The following is an 18938-nucleotide window of genomic DNA, read 5'->3' on the forward strand; positions in this document are numbered from 1 at the left end:
CGATGGTAACCCTGCTTGTTATGTGTTCTCAACATGAATGTTAGGACTCGCCTCCTGAGTAAATTTCTTGACATCCATGCCTCAAATGCTTTAGAGTCTGGTTATGATTAGAGACTTGATTCTAATCATCTGTGTAATGTATGCTTCTTGGAGATGTATATTTATTGTCTTTAAAAGGGGGTTAATTATGGGGGCATATTCTTAGTGCTAATAAGCTAACTTTATTGACTAGCATGTTTATGTAGAAATGTTTTTGTAAATTCAGTTTGCAATGTAGACCTCATGAATGTTTGTATTTTAGTTGAGCTAATTGCCATTGCATATTCCTCCACCTGGTGTGTCCAGTTTATTTCTTACCTTCTTGTTCATTAGCTGTCTTCAGAATCTTGGTTTCCATGTCCATATTTGAATATGTTACCGATGTAAACCTACACAGAAATTTTGAGGTAATGTAAGTGTGATGCATTTTTGTACAATCTTGGAGAGACTATCACAGGAGGGAAAGCCTCTGAGGTAAAAGCTGTGTCTTGAGTGTTGTTGACATCACACAGTTCTCTGTCATTGGTCTAATTATCTAAACAAGCAACATAACTGACTGTAATCTACTAGTAATGCCTTTTCAGTATCGGAGAAATCTCATAACTGTAAAATCAGGAGGGCAGACAAGTAAAGTTTCAGAACTGAATCCGTTCAAGTCAAGTAATAAATGTGTATATGTAAACAGCTCAAGATTTTATATATTTCACGCAGAAATTGCAGTTTACCCAGAGGCATGGACTTGCATAACTGTGTTGTCAGATTACAGGCCATCTCAGTGACCTGCATTAAAGACAGTACTGTATGCCATAAAACATTATGGTAAAATTCAGCTAGATATTATTAGTGACACTTTTATGCAGTAACAGATCTTAGTATCTGTCCAAGAAAATTGTAGGCAGTAATCAGTAATGATAAATCCTTGCCACATTCAGTAGTGTTGAACAAGATAAATGACATCAGCTAAAACAGCATCTACATGCAAGGAAGGTAGTAGACAGATACCTGCACACTGAAGAAATAATTTTGTAAATTATGATGTGAAGGTCACAGAGTAATTGTAAAAAAATTCAACAGTTAAGGTTAAATGCTGAGAAATTAGTACTGTCAGATTACTACTTTAGTTTATTTTTAGACTGATAAGGAAATACAGTGGCACTGAGGTTTCTATTTGATTTAATAATGAAGTACATTGACCTTTCAGTTACAGACTTGCAAGAATTTATTAGTAACATAGGTTTATTTCACTATAGGACACTATCAGTTTGCTTACAGACTTACAAGAGTTTATTGGCAACAAATGTTTATTTCATACAGAAAAATGTAAATAAATCCAGGACAACTAACAATGCTATCAGTTTATAATTGTTAAAACTGCAAATGCTATTTTAAGGACCTGATTTTTTTTTTTTTTTTGTAGATATTGCTGCAAAAACATATGCTGTCAGTTTTCAGTATTTGAGTAATTTCCAGTTTGGTATTCCAGCATGCATGTTTTTTTTTCAATACAGTCAGGAAAAATAATTATATATGTCACCTAGACTTGTACCAGAGATGGGTGGGAGGAATGTAGAGTCTAATTTTACAGACACATCACAGGACTCTTGGACATCAAGGTGGCTCTTCCAATACCTCAACAGTGACTGAGACAGTGCAGAGTAAGGCCGAAATTTGGCAAGCGCTGTGCTCCACAAGTCAATGATCAACAGAAAAAGAAGACCTCCAAATCCATAAGTAAAGATTATTGTTTTTCTTCAGGGTTTAAGTAGATATAAAGTAAATGTGTTTCAGTTGTCTAAAAAAAAGTAATTCTTTAGAGTTAAAATGTGTATACAACAGATGCGCATTTGTGCATATTAGAGTTAAAGCAAGTATGCAGAATTTCAATTTATGTTTCCAGACAACTTGCATGACAGTACTAGCTTTCAGTTTTTTTACAGAAGACGGTATTCCTTTACTAATAGTTTAGTTTCCAGAATATAACATTTACCAGATTTCAGTTTATGCTTTTATCTGTGTTCATATGGTATTCCTTTATTAGTTTATCTACTTTCCAGAATGTAACATTTATACACAGCTATTTTAGATGTTCAGAATAAATAATTATCACTTCAGTGTAAATTTCAGTCACATTTCAGACTATAACATTCATACATTCCTAACCGCATTACTGGACAGTTTATAAAGTGCAGTTACATCACATCTCACATTATTCAGTTGTTAGTTTTAAGGGTGAAGTGACAGAATTATTTGTAACAGGCTTATTAAGATAAGTTATCTAAAGAATTAAGCAATAATAGTTATTTAATATACTCGAGCATAACAGGTCGGGCTTAATTTGTTAATCAATTTACAGATTACAGTGTACATTACATAATTATTGCACATTAGACAGAAAGTTATAAAGATACTGACAGGATACACAAAGGTATACATCTGAAATGCAGAAAGCATAGGTTTTAGTAAAAGTACATGTTATTTGTGTTTCACTGTTGCAGTCATCACATTTGGGTTATCCCTGCCAGGGTAGCCCTCGGCCGACCCAATTACCAGAGACTTAGTATTTCTGCGTCGGTTGCTGTCGCTTGAGGACTGACGTCAGGTCGTCGGTAGTATAATAAACTAAAACCAACACTGAAAATAAAATAAAAAAAGAATAAATGACCACATAGAAAAAAATGAATAAACGGTCCGGTCCACATAAGAATACACTTTAATATACAAAAAAACATATTTACCGCTTTCATCTCTGTTAAGGAGACTTCTTCAGAATACATTTACTTTCATTGCCTACACCCTTTTTAAATTATACACATCAAAACGTCATTGATTGTCCCACCAATGCATGTTCTGTGTAATAAGTTGGTCGTGAACATTTAAAATACCACATTAGAAACTGTATATAGATAAAAATTGTTCATAAATAAAAAACACACATCCCCATTGCTTAAAAAATTCTAGTAATGTATGTTACAGTATACTAATACTTCATACTTATTCAAATCATATTAGCCTTCTCTATTAACATAGGTGTAATAGATATAGTTTCATTTAACCCTGGGGGGACATTGCTGCCAACTTTAGCTGCCATTCTGCCTCTTTCTTTTTTAATACATTTTTCCAATCCCCCCCCCCCAAGGGGTTCTTATTGATTTTGTCTAGAATCCCAAATACATTTTTTTTAAATGAGACACAGGTAAGAGAATATTTGTTTGTAAAGGGCATTACTTAGCTTTCTATTTTTTATATCATTTATGTGCTCATAAATTCTCAGTTTTAAAGAACGCTCCGTCTTGTTCACATAAAAAATATGCACTTGATTCACTCATTGCTAGATATACTACTCTACTAGTGCTACAATTTCCTTTTTTAAAAAGCACCTTGCTTTTTAAACAATTATTTAATCTCAAAGAAGTTGTTTTCATAATGTATGGGCATTGACTACAATTTCCACATATCCTAGTTCCTTGAATGAAGGTGTCATCTGTTTCTAATTTTTGTTCCAATAATCTTTTAAAATTTGGTGCTGTTTTGGTTACAAACCTTGGCTTCCCTCCTACCTTCTCTAACACCTCACTGTTGGTTCTAAAAATTTTCCAATTTTGTGTTAAAGCCTTTTGAATACTGTCATTGAGGTGGTTAAATTGTAATACACAAGCTTTATTGTAACTATTATTTGTTCCAGAATTGGATTCTTTATCTAGACCAGTCCCCAAAAGTGGTTATAATGGATGCCCCATCTATTGTACACTTCCCCAATAATTCCATCTACATAAAACCTGGGATATCCTCTTTCCTGAAACATTTCAGCAATTTTATCCAATTCAGCACAGACATCCTCATGATGTGATGTCATCCGGGCTACTCTTATTGCCCCTTAATGATACTCTCTTTTTGCTTCAAAGGATAATTGCTGCTAAAATGCAAGCAAGAATTACAAAAAGTGTCCTTCCTGACACCTTGGATTTGTTGGTAGTATTCCCCTTCAAACCAAATATAATTTATTCTCCAATATTAAACTCCTAAGTTCACATGTTAAGGTCACCTGGTCATGGGATAAATTAGAGTGCTGAAATAGTTTCTTCAAAATACTCCAGCCCTACCACTTTAGTGATGGCTGTAAAAAGGTCCTTGATATTTATAGGTAAGAAAATCAAGTCACTGGACCACAATTCTTGTTTAAGCAAACCCAAATAAATCCCATGAATCCTTGACTAAATGGGATATCTTTTCTACAACATGCTGTACACTGTGATCAATGAATACTGCCAAGGGGTGTGTCTTGGAACCTCTTGCAGCCACTATAGGCTTGAAGGGGAGTTTTGAATATTTTTGTGTATTTTCGGTGTTCCAAAGAACACCTGAATGGTGTAATTTTTTCTATACAAAAAAATGATAAAGTTCTATATCAATTCTATTATTCATCAGATATTCTCCAGATAGGAATCCATTCTGGAGTGAGTATGAAACATTCATTTGTTTTTCCGAAACCGCCACATATGTTTCCTCAAATAAAAATTGTTGCATCTCATTTATGTCAGTAATCTTCATTTTTGTATAAAACCACTGCGGTCATTATATGTATAGTTTTATCTCTTTTCAAATCCATTAAAAAGCTATATTCGTCTTTATTAAAATTCCAAGGAACCTTTTTATCTAAAGTGTGTATCTTGTATATATCCTCCAACACTAACTTTTCAAAGGTATCTATCAAAGGATGTAAAGGTGGATTATATATACTTCTCTTTTTCCACTCATGTGTACCACTCGGAAAGGCATTAATTTCTTTACCTGTCTCATTGAATTGTAATTTAAAATTCACTTTTCTAGTATAAAGTTTCACAGCTAAAATATTATCCACTAAATTGCTCTTTCCTTCAGGAATAAACTTAATTCCTTTGGCAAATAAATGAAAAATAGTCTGTGATTTGTCTATCAGTGTAATTATAAACGGTAAATCCATTTTTATTATTCACAATGTTGGTGTTTAATTCTTGTACCTGTTCCCTTTTTGGTAGTAATTAATTTTCTGTGTTTGTGGACAGTAATTCCCCTTTTCTGCATACCTCTGTGCGAATCTCTCCGAGCGCCTGACTATTGGAAGATCCTGCGCCTCGTCGCGTATATGTTCAGTGTGCGTGTTATTTTCATTATTACCCCTCAAGGCTTCACATTTCCATCCCTATTTATGAAATTTAGCAATATGTGAGGCAGGATAAACCTGTTTATTATGATACTGCTTCAAGTCACGTTCCAGTTTACGTTTTTTCTTTAAAAAAATGTTGTTACACCTCTTTTCCAGTTTGTCCAAAATCTTATAATATAACTCATGATACTGTGGAAAGAACAAATCTTCCCTAATTTTCTCAGCTAACTCTTCTACTTCCTGTGTCAAAACAGACTTTTGTTTTTTATAGTAAAAAGCTGTTTTCTTCAAGAGATTCATCCCAATATCATTTAAAAAAAACAAATAAAATCTTCAATGACATCATTATCATAAAATATTCCGAACGGAAATGTATATAATCTAAGTCCCTGAGGGACTGTTTTTAAAATTAAACATTCATTAAGGTAGGCAATGTCCATTTGTGTAGTTTTCAATTTAAAAAGTCTCTTCTCTAGATAAAATATTAAGTCCTTTAATGAACCAAATTCTTTATCATCTATGTGGACTGGACCGTTTATTTATTTTTTTCTATTTCGTCAGTAGTATAATGTCAAGCAGCCGACGCCATTGCATCAGTCTGGAGCCTGAAGCAGAAGCAGTTTACACGAGTGCCGGTTGGCCGCTACCTGAGTTCATTTCTGAATTGAAGTTGAAGTCTTCTAAAGCTAAGTACCCCATTGGGGATCTTTTTCTCTTGCACTAACCAATATCAGAAAAAGTTAATTGTCTCGCTTGTGGAAAGCAAATGCCACACTGAGACTTCCACTCTTACTGTGTAACTTGTCTAGGCCCAGATTATGGCATCCCTCATTGTCGCTTCCGTGTTTTGTTCAGCGCCAGAACTATCCATCGTCGGGCCCTTACTGTAGCCAGATATTTTCGTTTACAGTCCTCGACTTTCGATATGGCTTCAGTAAGCCATCCAACAGCACTTCTTCTGAGAAAATGTAAAGATAAAGACAGAGACAGACTGCACCGGTGCAAACCTACTGACGATATTTCCGTTAAGCTAGTCATTAGTCCTCCGATACTCAGTCAGGTGCTTTCGCAGCCCCTGATGCCTGCTTCAGTTGATTCGCAGGCTGCTACTGAGACCCTTTCGGAGTCTGGTATGCCGCAAACCGTCTTAAGGATCCTGTGGTCATCTGTACCTTGGATGGGTCCGGAGCCGCTGAGTTGGCACCGGCTACCGAGGAAGTCCTTTGCACCACCGAATCTCAACACAAATGGACATCTTATTTTACGACTACCGCTCTTTCGAAAACAACTGAGTTCCTTAGGCCCAGGGTTTGAACCACACCCAGGAAACCGACTACTCACTCTCAGATGCCTGCTTCCTTGCTTACAATGGCGGGAGACCTTATCATGCTGATCAGGGGAAGCCAAGCTACCCCCCAAATAGGAAAAGAGATCTATCCCCAGTAGTTCTGTCTGAATGAGTCAGGTGAATCTGATGCATCTGACTATGAAGACATACAACCCCTCTCCCCTTATGAGGATTCTGATACAGAGGATTCCATTCCTTCAGCCTCTCCCCCAGAGGATTTTTTCTTTGGGGAAACCCTGCATACTTTAAGGAAGCATTTCCAATGGGAAAGTCAGGACTACCCCAGTCTAAAAAGAGACACTGGAAATTCCTAGATCTTACACAACACAGACCCTTGGTTATCCCCCCAGTTCTGGATGTGGTGGATGATGTTTTCCTTGAATTCAGCTTGATTCCTGATGCCCTACCTCCTGCTCCCAGAAAACCAGACAGGTACTACAGAGTCCCTGACTCACACAAATACCTTTTTAAAAATCCTACAGCTGACCCTGAGGTCATTTCTCAAGGGCCAAAAGGGATTAAAGCAACCTCTGCTAAGAATCCCACACCCTCAGACAGGGATTCCCGAGCTTTAGATGATGGGATAAAAAAAATATACACCTCAGCTACTCTTGCTATTGGGGCACTAAATTGTCAGTGCAATATGCTTAAATATCAGCAGCATTCTTTGGAACTCCTTAAACAAAAAATTTCTTCCATTCCTGCTTTGGCAGAATCTAAAGATTTACAGGGTTTAATGCATTCTGCAAGTCAAGTAACTAGACACACTTTGCACTGTGGTTTTGATGCCCTAGAAGCTTCTTGCAGGGCAGCAGTCACTGGATGTGTCATTAGAAGACATGCATGGCTTAAGGAACAACCCCTGCCAGACCAAGTCAAATCTAAATTGTTGGATGCCCCCTTGCACAAAGATAACCTATTTGGCACTAAGGCAGAAGAGGTCTTTAAAAAGATGAAAGAAAAAGCAAAATATATGCAAAAAGTTAAAGGTTTCTTACAGGTACAGCCCCCTAGATTCAGCAGACATTGCCCCTCCAAGCACTGGTCCTTTCCTGCTCCAACTAAACAGACCTAGCCAAGGACCCGTGGAAACAGACCCCCCCCCCCCAAACAGCAGCCCCAGTGAATGCAGAGATCTAAGCAGTGGACTATCTCCACTTCAAAAACAGGGAGTTCTAAGCCACCCCCTTATGGTAAGAACTCACAATGACTCACCTCCACCCGACCTCCCCTCGGCCCACCCACACTTACCCCTGGGAGGAAAACTCTCCTTTCACTTAAGCACCTGGGCCACCATTACCAAGGACCAACGGATTCTGAACATTGTGTCTCAGGGATACAAATTCTCCTTCCAACCCCAAAAGGGTTCTGAGATCTTCCACCAAATCAGTGGGCAGAGGCTCAAAAGCAAAATCTATTCCCTGCTCTCTGAGGGCAGTAGAACATGTTCCTGCAGAACAGATAGGCCAAGGCTTCTATTCCAGACCTTTTCTGCTGCCCAGAAAAGAGGGCACCTGGCACTCCATCCTCGATCTATCCATTCTAAGCACCTTCCCGGTGATCCCAAAATTCAAAATGCTCACCCTCCAGCAGCTGCTACCCATGGCTAGCCACCCTAGATCTAAAAGATGCCTACCTCCACATTCCTGTTAGGCAATCATGCAGGAGATATCTTCACTTCAAGGCAGGATCTCAACACTTTCAGTTCTCTGTGCTTCCCTTTGGCTTATCTACTGCTCTCAGAGTTTTCACAAAATGCCTGGCTCCAGCCATTGCCTTTTGCAGGCAAATACATTTTCAGATTTAGCCCTACTTAGACGACTGCCTTAGTCAGGCAGACAGCCAGGAAAAGCTGCTCAAGCACCTGGCCTTTGTAAAGACCCTACTAACCTCCCTAGGGTACACAGTCAATGAAAAGAAATCAAAGCAGGTGCCCACCCAAAGGATAATCTTCCTGGGAGCAAGTCTGGACACAGCATCCCAGGTGGCATCCCTTACACCAGAGAAACAAAATTTCCTTACAACCTAATTCTCTCAACTGGCCAGCAGGCCCCAGCTTTCTGCAAGGAAAATCCTGCAAGCTCTGGGGTTCATGGCATCCTGCATAGTCCTCATTCCATATGCCAGATTGCATATGAGGAAACTTCAGTGGTACCTAAAGAGCCTTTGGTGTCAACACACTCAAGACCTGGAAACTCCTCCTACCTATAATTCCTTGCCTCAGAAAGAAATTTCTTTGGTGGGCAATGCATGCTTCCACAAAAAGGGACTGCCCTTCTCCCCACAACCTGCCGCCCAGACCCTCACCACAGACTCATCAGACTACACTTGGGGTGCACACCTGGATGGCAGGTGCATACAGGGCCAATGGAGCCCACAGCAAACCCCCCTGCACATCAATCAAAAAGAGGTGATGGCTGTGCAGCATGACTTAATAGATTTCAAACCTCTTCTGTCCAGGGGTTCTCCTGATCAAAACAGACAGCATCACTGTGAATGTGGTAAATCAACAAACAGGGAGGGACTCACTCCTACCCTCTATGCAGGCTGGCCATAACCCTTTGGCTCACAGCATCTTCCATGCAACTACACCTGTTAGCACAGTACTTACCAGGCTCTCTCAATTCTCTTGCAGACCAGTTAAGCAGAAACCTTCTGGACCCACACGAGTGGCAGCTCAACAGAAGTACCTTCACCCTAATAACTCAGAAATGGGGAACCCTGAAGGTCAACCTTTTTGCCTCCCACACCAACCATCAACTCAGCAAGTTCTGCACCAGGGAGCATCACTGCATGGCTTGGAAAGAGGATGCCCTGTCCTTCCCCTTTGTCAGTCTCGGTCTATGCCTTTCCTCCCCTACCTCTCATCCCCAAGGTACTGCTCAAAATACGAGAGGAAAAACCAAGGGCCATTCTAATAGCTTCAGACTGGCCCGACAACACTGGTACCTCTTGCTGTGCAGCCTGTCCCGCTGCCTCCATGGCATCTTCCTTAGATTCCAAACCTCCTAACCCAGAGGGAAGGGGAATTCATGCATCCCCAATTGCAGACACTCAGTTTGGCAGCTTGGGTTATTCCCTAACCCCGAACAAATCTGCCATCCTCAGTAAACATGTTCTGGATATTATCCATGAGGCCAGGACCAGAAAGTCTTATGCAGATAAATGGAAAAGGTTCTGCACCTGGATCCAGGCTAACGGGGCCAATACGGCACAGCCCTCCATCCCTCTCATCCTGGATTACTTAGCTGACCTACTACACAGTGGTCTTTCTTTCTCCACTAAAAATTCATGCCTGTGCTATTTCTGCTCATTTTTCCACTGAGCAGCCCCTTTTCTCACACCCTTTGATCAAACAGTTCCTCAGAGAGGGCTAGCAACTTGAGGCCCCCCAGAAGGGCACCGACACCAGCTTGGGACCTTAATTGTCTTACAAAAGCTCACCCTGCCTCCTTTCGAACCAGCTTCTTCAGCAGAGCTACAATTTCTCTCCTGGAAGACAGCATTCCTTCTGGCCATCACTTCAGCCAGGAGAGTCTCTGAGCTGCAACCACTCATGGCTATGGAACCCTTCATCATCTTCAATGCAGACTGGGTATCCCTCAGAACTAACCCATCCTTCATGCCCAAGGTGGTGTCCAGTGTGGCTCTCAATCAATCCGTTCATTTGCCAGTCTTTTTTCCTAATCCCCAGAACAAGGGTGAAAAGATTCTTCACTCTCTAGATGTGCACAGACAGCTCAGATGCTATCTGGATAGGACTAAATCCTTCAGAAAGTCTGATCGATTGCTGGTTAGTTTTGCTACGGGGCAGACATCTAGGCAAAGACATCTCCAAGCAAACCATTTCCAAATGGATAGCACACTGCATCCATTTCTGCTACAAACAGCATGGTAAGCCTCCCACCAAGGGGGTTAGGACACACTCCACCAGATCAGCCTCCACCTCTGCAGCTTTCCTCAGAGGAGTCCTCACCAGGGATATCCTGGAGGCTGCCACCTGGACATCTGTTCACACTTTTACCAAGCATTACCACCTGCCTCTCTTCTCCAAATCCAGGACAGGGTTTTCCTCTGCTGTCTTGCAGGGCATCATAGCCAGCCCCTAGCTTCCTTGACTGCCTCCACCCATTTTCTCAGCTTTGGGAATCTACCTAAATGCGATGACTGCAACAGTGAAACACGAAGAACATAGTACAGTTGTGTACACTTACCATAAATGTAGATGTTCGAGTGCATTCACTGTTGCAGTCCTGGCTTCCTTCCCTCCATCCCCATTTTTTCTCTTTCTCCTTTTGTTACAATTCTTCCTTGTTCTCCTGTCCTTGCTAGGGACATATTGGTGTTTATATTCCACTGGTGGGGTTCTTCCACCGGAACCTGGCCTCCTACTTTGGGGGCTCCTGACAGGTTAGAGCAAGAAAAACTGATGTAATGGCATCGGCTGCCTTACTTTATACTACTGATGACCTGACGTCAGTCCTCAAGTGACAGCAACCGACGCAAAATACTAAGTCTCTGATATTCGGGATGGCCGAGGGCTACCCTGGCAGGGATAACCCAGATGTGATGACTGCAACAGTGAATACACTCGAACATCCACAATTATGGTTTGTGTACACAACTGTACTTTCTGCTATTACAGTACGTAGATATTTACAGGATATTTAAGACACAAATTTAAAAGGCAGACATCTGTTACAGCACATAGAAATTAAAAAGGTAAATAGGATTATTAGTAACAAATAGCTGAATATTTAATGAAACAAGTTAATAGAGTATATGGTAATTATGCTTCAAGATGTATATAGTATAAATGTTAAAAGAGTTTATAAGTGGCTATATAAAATACGTAGTACCTGTTGTAACACATGTTAAAGAATTGCCCTGTGTTAATTAAATTATAAAGTTAACAGACTTGAGTCCAAAAGATTTTTAAAAAATTAGCAGACCATAAATGCTGAAGTGACACCTAGTTAAAATTGCATGTTCATTTACCAGCTAAAGAAAAAATATTTTATAACTGTTATATTAGATCTATTAAGCATTTGTAGATTATACATTTGTAATGTAATTACAGAAGCAAATCCCATTTCATTAATTTCAGAGACAATTGTTAGAGTAAATCCTACATAAATAGACCTGAAAATGCAAGGTCAGGCCTGTGGCTTCATTGCATAAGTAACTACATAAATAGATACCTGTTCAGGTATCTCGGGGGGAACTATAAGATCAGGATTAATTTCAGTGTAGTTTGTTGGATAAAAATGAAGTATTATCTTGCATAAGTCTAGAAATGCAGCCATATTAAAGCAAACACGTATCCTCATTTTACATGCAGATACAACAGAAAGGAATGTTTCAGTAACCTTCACTCAACAATACTGATAAGAATAAAATATTCCAACAGAGTGGTGCAGTACATTAAGTACAAACTAGCTTGGAAACCAAGGTTAAAGAGACGTGAGGGTATTATTAGGAGATACTTCAGGCGCAGTTAATTTGGACTAATATGCAGAAAGTCATTGCAGTACAGTCCACAGAAGTTTGGTACAGACACTTGAGTGAGTGCAGAAGTCAGGTCAAATATCCAGTTATTCCAGAATATTAATATTCAGGAAGAAAGAAATAATTCTCAGTATAATGAGTGCAGAAGTTATGGACATTATAATTCAGTGTATTTCAGTTTGTCAGCACAGTTTATTGGAGACAGTGAAATTTGTTTCGGATATTGTTGATTCTTAACCAAACTACAGTGTATGCAGACTTTTTTATTCTGAAAGGTGCAAGATGATTTGGCACATAAAGGAGAGACCTGGCACCTGTTCAGCACAGTTCTAGGTAATTAAAAGATGAATATATTCATTCCAGTATTCTTCAGTCCTTTCAGTTCTTACAGTAACTCAAACTATGGCTGTGATGTTATCGGCAAATATGAAGTCTAGAATCCCAACAGTGTCACATTTTCACAGAAAATTGGTCATTGTCACAAAGGATTAACAGATATGGAGTTTCTATTGCTGAAATAATGTACAGTATTTGCTGAACCAGAATTGCATTTTGTGTACGACACTGTAAGCATAACCACATATTTTCTTAGTTCACGTAACTGTGTGATTTGCAGTCACCTGTAAATATGATTAACCAAACCCCCCAGTTGACTTTAATATGAGAACAGAACAATCCAGAAAGAACACGACTCCTCCATATCCCACAGGAATTCCATTGGTTACAAATATAACAGTCAGAATGTAAGCAAAACTCATACCCTTGGCTCTCTGGTTTTCAGATAGCCTTCAGCAAAGTTTGTATTGTAACTACTGTTTATGAAGTTGTATACATTTTTACAACTTAAGTATAAGGACTGCATTCAGATACCTGCTATAGCTTTAAATAAATTTATACAGCATTATTCTGGATCCCTTCATCTAGATTACAAGTAACCTCTTCAAGAAAGTGACCAAGTTCAGTATATATGACCAATTTCTAACAAAACTGTTGTGACACACTTCACATGTGGGAAGATGTGTTTCTAGTAGCATTTATAAAGCTTGGTCATTAACTCTGTTGATGGTTTTACAAAAGTCAGTGGTCTAGCTATAGGTCTTTAATGACCTGGGGGACTGTAAATACAGACCTCTGCTGTTGTTTTCCATTCCCTTAGGACTGTATTAATCTGGAAAAAATTGTAAACTGTGTAGTTAGTGTGTAGCTAGCAGCTGAAAAGGATGGATATGAAGATCTCCAAGACATCACTGAGCTTCTACTTGCATTTTAATTGATGTCCTTCAAGGATGCATCTGCAGTCTTCACAAATGGGTTGTCCTGTCGTCAGGCAGCCCTTCGGTCGGCCGGATTCCAAAGTCTGGGTCTGGCTTCAGCTGGTGTCGCACTTCACCCGACGTCATTGCGGCAGTTCTTCGGGTATAAAGGCATCAGCCGACGCCATTTTCCTCAGTCTTTCTTGCCGCGTGGCGCCCGAAGCAGAAGCTGTTCGCAAGTGCCGGTCGGTCAGATCCAGAGATTACTACTACCGAATATTACTTCGAAGACTTCTAAAAAGCTAAGTACCCCGTTGGGGACTCTTTCTTGCCTCAGCCGATGTCAGAGAAAGTGAATAACTGTTTATCTTGTGGGAAACAAATACCTCATAAAGATTTCCACTCCTATTGCATACATTGTTTAGGCCCAGACCACGACGTAGCAGCTTGTCTAGCCTGTGCTTCTTTTAACCGACGGACGCTTAGACGTTGGTCGGAGTTTGCTGAACAGATTTTCGGCTCCGATTTTGCATATATTATGCCGTCGGATCCTCCGACTACGCAAAGTACCAAAAAACGCAAAGAAAAGGACCGACACTCGCGGTCCGCGGTTTCGGCCGAAACCACGGTTAAGCAAACCGCGAGTGTCTTGGTTTCGGCCGAAACCGAGCAAGCGGTTCTTTCTTCAGCTGAAATCATGCCTTCTACCGAGGCCTCTTCTAACCTGGTAGAAACGGCTTCTGAAATCCAACCTTCTGTTGCGGTTTCACAGGATTTATCAGATACCATTCCCCTGGATATTTCTACTCCTGCACGTGGAGCTGCTAGGCCTCCTGCAGCAATGTCTATTAAGGCCTTTGCCAGGGCTAAAGCAGCCAAAGCATCAAAAATGGTGCCTGCCAAACCCCCCTCTCTCAGGCCCAGCACCAGCTCCCATATGCTTACTTTGGCTGAGGATCTCATCTCTTTAATTCGTGGAGCCCAGCCTCACCCAGACAGGGCCTCTCTCCCTCCTCCAGAAAAAAGGCCTAGAGCAGAGCCCCCTGAGCCAGTATCCACAGATGATTCCTCTGATGACTCAGAACATACAGACCCTCCTGAGGCTGCTTATTCTCCTTACGAAGACTCTGATGCTGAGAAGTCCATCCCTTCAGCCTCTCCTCCTGAGGAATTTTCCTTTGGGGAAACCTTGCATGCTATGAGGGAACAATTTCAGTGGCAGGGCCAAGATTTCTCAGACTCCAGAAAAAGGCTTAGGACCTTTCTACATTTGCCACAGCATAGGCCTTTAGCTATACCTCCAGTACTCTCTGTTGTTGATGATGCATTTAATGATGCTTGCACTGCTCCTGATTCATTACCTCCGGCTCCTGCTAAGCCCAATAGGTTCTACAGGGTCCCGGACACTCATCACCATTTATATAAGGCTCCTTTTGCAGATCCAGAGACTATCTCCCAGGGTCCTAAAGCTGTAGCAGCTACTTCCACTAAGAACCCCCTCCCCTCTGAAAGGGAATCCAGGTCCTTAGAGAGATGGGGTAAAAAAGTTTACACCTCTGCTACTTTGTCAGCTAGAGCTTTGAACTGCCAATTTCATATGATTCAATACCAAGAGTTTATGCTTGACCAGTTGACTAAAAAGCTGTCCTCTGAAGAATCTTTAGATAAGAAATATGTTCAAGAAATGGTACATAACATACAGCAGGTTAGTAACCATTCTTTAAAATGTGGCTATGATGCACTGGAGGCTTCCTTTAGATCAGCCATGACTGGCACAGTTATCAGGAGGCATACATGGCTGAAAGAACAGGCATTACCAGACCATGTCAAATCAAAGCTTTTGGATGCACCTATGGACAAGGTCAGTTTATTTGGTTCCCCTGCGCAACAGGTACTAAAAAAGATGGAAGAGAAGGCAAAATCTGTACAAACAGTGAAAGATTTCTTACAAGTTCAACCTCCAAGGTTTAGCAGGAACTGGCCCTCCAAGAATTGGTCCTTTCCAGACTCCTCTAGGGCACAAAGAGGCAGGAATAGGCGCTCGAGAGGCAGAAACCAAACCAGGGGTGCCTACAGGGGACGCCAGTGGCAAGGTAACAACCAGCGAGGCACGGATGCAACCACCACCACCACAACAACTCAATCACAGTGACTTGGCGGTGGCACCGCCTACCAGGGAACAACTAGAAGCACCCTTAGGCGGAAAGCTAACCTTATTTTCAAAGAACTGGCATTGCATCACAAGAGAAAATGGATTTTGCAAACTATAGACCAAGGTTACAGGTTCCATTTCCATACTCTACCAGGAAAGAGAGGAATGCCAAACCTACCACCTACTCAAAGGACAGAAGCTCTAAAACAAATATCTCAATTATTAAGAATGAGAGCTGTGGAAAAGGTACCATCTATGGAGCAAGGAAAGGGATTTTACTCCAGGCTCTTCCTGGTACCAAGAAAAGAAAACAAATGGAGGCCTATTCTAGACCTGTCCGCTTTAAACACATTCCTCATTGTTCCAAAATTCAAAATGCTGACCCTACAGCAGCTTCTTCCCATGCTGGGCAAGGAGTCTTGGCTGGTAACTCTAGATCTCAAGGAGGCATACCTGCATGTCCCCATAAGACCAATTTGCAGAAGATACCTCAGATTTCTTGCAGGATCAGAGCATTATCAATTCTCAGCATTGCCCTTTGGCTAATCTACTGCGCCCAGAGTGTTCACGAAATGCCTGGCATCAGTAATCGCTCATTGCAGACTTCAGGGGATTCAAATCTATCCCTACCTGGATGACTGCCTGATACAAGCGGACAACAAAATAAAACTAACAGAAGACCTACAAAGAGTCATTTACCTGCTGCAAGCCCTGGGATATACAGTCAATATAAAAAAGTCAAGGCTGATTCCATCCCAAAGAATAACCTTTCTGGGTGCAGAACTGGACACTTCAAAACAAATGGCATTCCTAACTGCAGAAAAGAAAGAGCAACTTCCTCTCTACTTCTTGGCATTAACAAAGCAGAACCATCTAACTGCAAGAAAAGTGCTGCAAGCTCTAGGCTTCATGGCATCCTGCATAATACTGGTCCCTCATGCCAGGCTGCATATGAGAAAGCTACAATGGTACCTAAAGAATTTGTGGTCTCAACACAAGCACAGCCTAGAAACCAAAATTCCAATGATTCCCTGCCTGAAGAAAGAGTTCCTATGGTGGGCTCAGGCCTGCCAATCAAACTCAGGATTGCCCTTCTGCAAAAGCCAACCAAAACAAACCATCACGACAGATGCCTCAGACCTCGGTTGGGGCACACATGCTGGACAGGTGCATTCAAGGCCTATGGACTCAAGACCAGCTGCACCTGCACATAAATCTAAAGGAAATGATGGCAGTAAAATTGGCAATCCAGGCCTTCAAACCTTTTCTCCAAGAAGGTCAGCTGATGATAAGGACAGATAACACCACAGTTATGTGGTACATCAACAAACAGGGAGGCACACACTCATATCCTCTATGCCGGCTGGCACTGGACCTATGGGATGTGGCTCTGAGCTACAACATTCAGTTACAAGCAATTTATGTACCAGGGAAGGAAAACATTCTAGCAGACATATTAAGCAGAACTACCACAGATGCCCACGAATGGATGCTGCATCCGGACATCTTCAAAGCCATCACAAGAGAATGGGGATTACCACAAATAGACTTGTTTGCATCCCCACTCAATCACCAGCTAAAGAAATTCTGCACAAGGACGTACCACCCACTTGCTTGGAAGGTGGACTCCCTATCTTTCAGTTGGAAAAACCTGATAGCATACGCATTCCCACCACTTCCTTTGATGCACAAGGTGCTATTGAAGATCAAAGAGGACCGTCCGAGGATCATTCTGATAGCTCCAGACTGGCCAAGACAACATTGGTATCCATTGCTGAGGAGCATGTCCCGGGAACAAATATGGACACTGCCCCTGATCCCATTACTGTTAACACAGAACAACTTCAACATCCTGCATCCAAACCTGAAAACTCTGCAGCTAACTGCCTGGAACATTACATGACAACAATTAACCCAAATTTATCCCAAAGGGTTAAGGACATAATCCTGGAGGCTCGAAGACCTTCAACAAGAAAGAATTATGCAGCAAAATGGAAAAGATATCTCACTTGGAGTACTGCAAAGGGGCAAGAAGTGACACTGGTGAACATAGCCAACATCCTGGAGTACTTGGCAGAGCTCTTCCATACAGGCCTGTCCTACTCTTCCATCAAGATACATGCCTCAGCTATTTCAGCAGAATACAGCTTGGATCCTCCTGTCTCCTCTCAGAAACAGTTTCTGAGAGGAATTAAAAATGTGAAACCTCCCCGGAAACCTCCATTACCAGCATGGGACTTGAACTTTGTGCTAGAAAAATTGACACTTCCCCGTTTCGAACCAGCAGCAACAGCAGAATTACAATACTTATCCTGGAAGACTGCATTCCTGCTGGCAATAACTTCAGCAAGAAGGGTCTCTGAACTACAGGCATTAATGGCAGTGCAACCCTTCCTGATCTTCCATCAAGATAGAGTGTCCATGAGAACAAATCCTACATTTATGCCTAAGGTGGTATCCAGAGTCTCTTTAAATCAGGCTATCCACCTTCCTACATTCTTCCCCAACCCACAGAACAGGGGAGAAAGGCTACTACATACCTTGGATGTGCATAGACAATTATGCTACTACCTGGACAGGACAAAAACCAATAGAAAACTGACCAGCTTCTGGTAGCATATGCAACAGGGAAGGAAGGAAAACCAATTTCAAAACAGACAATCTCCAAATGGATAGGAAATTGCATTAGATTTTGTTACTCCTATCATGGAAAGAAAACTCCAGAGAACATCAGGCCTCACTCCACAAGGGCTACAGCCACTACCACAGCTTTCTTACGAGGAGTGGCTACCAAGGACATTATAGAGGCTGCTACTTGGACCTCCGTGCATACATTTGCCAAGCATTATAATTTACCTTTATACTCTAGATCCCGAGCTGGTTTTGCCACTGCTGTTTTGCAAGGGATCCTAACTACACCATAATCTCTACTCATTCCTCCTCCCTAGTTTAGCTATGGTATTCTACCCATTTGTGAATACTGCAGATGCATCCTTGAAGGACATAGTACAGTTTTGTACCTACCATAAATGTAGATGTCCGATAGGAATGCATCTGCAGTCAGGATTACCCTCCCTCCTTCCCTCTGAGGTACTCCTAGGGTATTTGCCAACCTTCAGCTAGCTTGGGGGGGATCTATTATGGTGTATTTGTTTGTATATATGTACATACATGCTTATTTTGTGTGTTTGCTCTCTACTATTTGGAAACTTTGGCATTTATCCAAATTTAGCCATCCAAGAGGGCACCTGGCATCTGGGGCAAGAAACACTGAGGAAAATGGCGTCGGCTGATGCCTTTATACCCGAAGAACTGCCGCAATGACGTCGGGTGAAGTGCGACACCAGCCGAAGCCAGACCCAGACTTTGGAATCCGGCCGACCGAAGGGCTGCCTGACGACAGGACAACCCATTTGTGAAGACTGCAGATGCATTCCTATCGGACATCTACATTTATGGTAGGTACAAAACTGTACTTTTTCAATCACTTCAGTC

At 41.4% G+C, this 18938-nt stretch overlaps 1 protein-coding gene across 1 annotated transcript in view; it reads left to right on the forward strand.

Annotated features, from left to right (window-relative positions):
* The first annotated feature begins 385 nt into the window (after nt 1-385).
* The window catches only part of DHCR7 (7-dehydrocholesterol reductase), a 775245-nt gene continuing 756692 nt past the window's right edge, over nt 386-18938 (forward strand). Inside the window, exon 1 of the mRNA XM_044084804.1 lies at nt 386-446. Within this exon, the coding sequence (XP_043940739.1) occupies nt 396-446 (51 nt within the window). The 5' untranslated portion in view covers nt 386-395. The remainder of the gene's footprint in view (nt 447-18938) is intronic.

Source organism: Protopterus annectens, chromosome 9.part0, assembly GCF_019279795.1.
Source record: "Protopterus annectens isolate FY-2018-M chromosome 9.part0, PAN1.0, whole genome shotgun sequence".
NCBI lineage: Eukaryota > Metazoa > Chordata > Ceratodontiformes > Protopteridae > Protopterus > Protopterus annectens.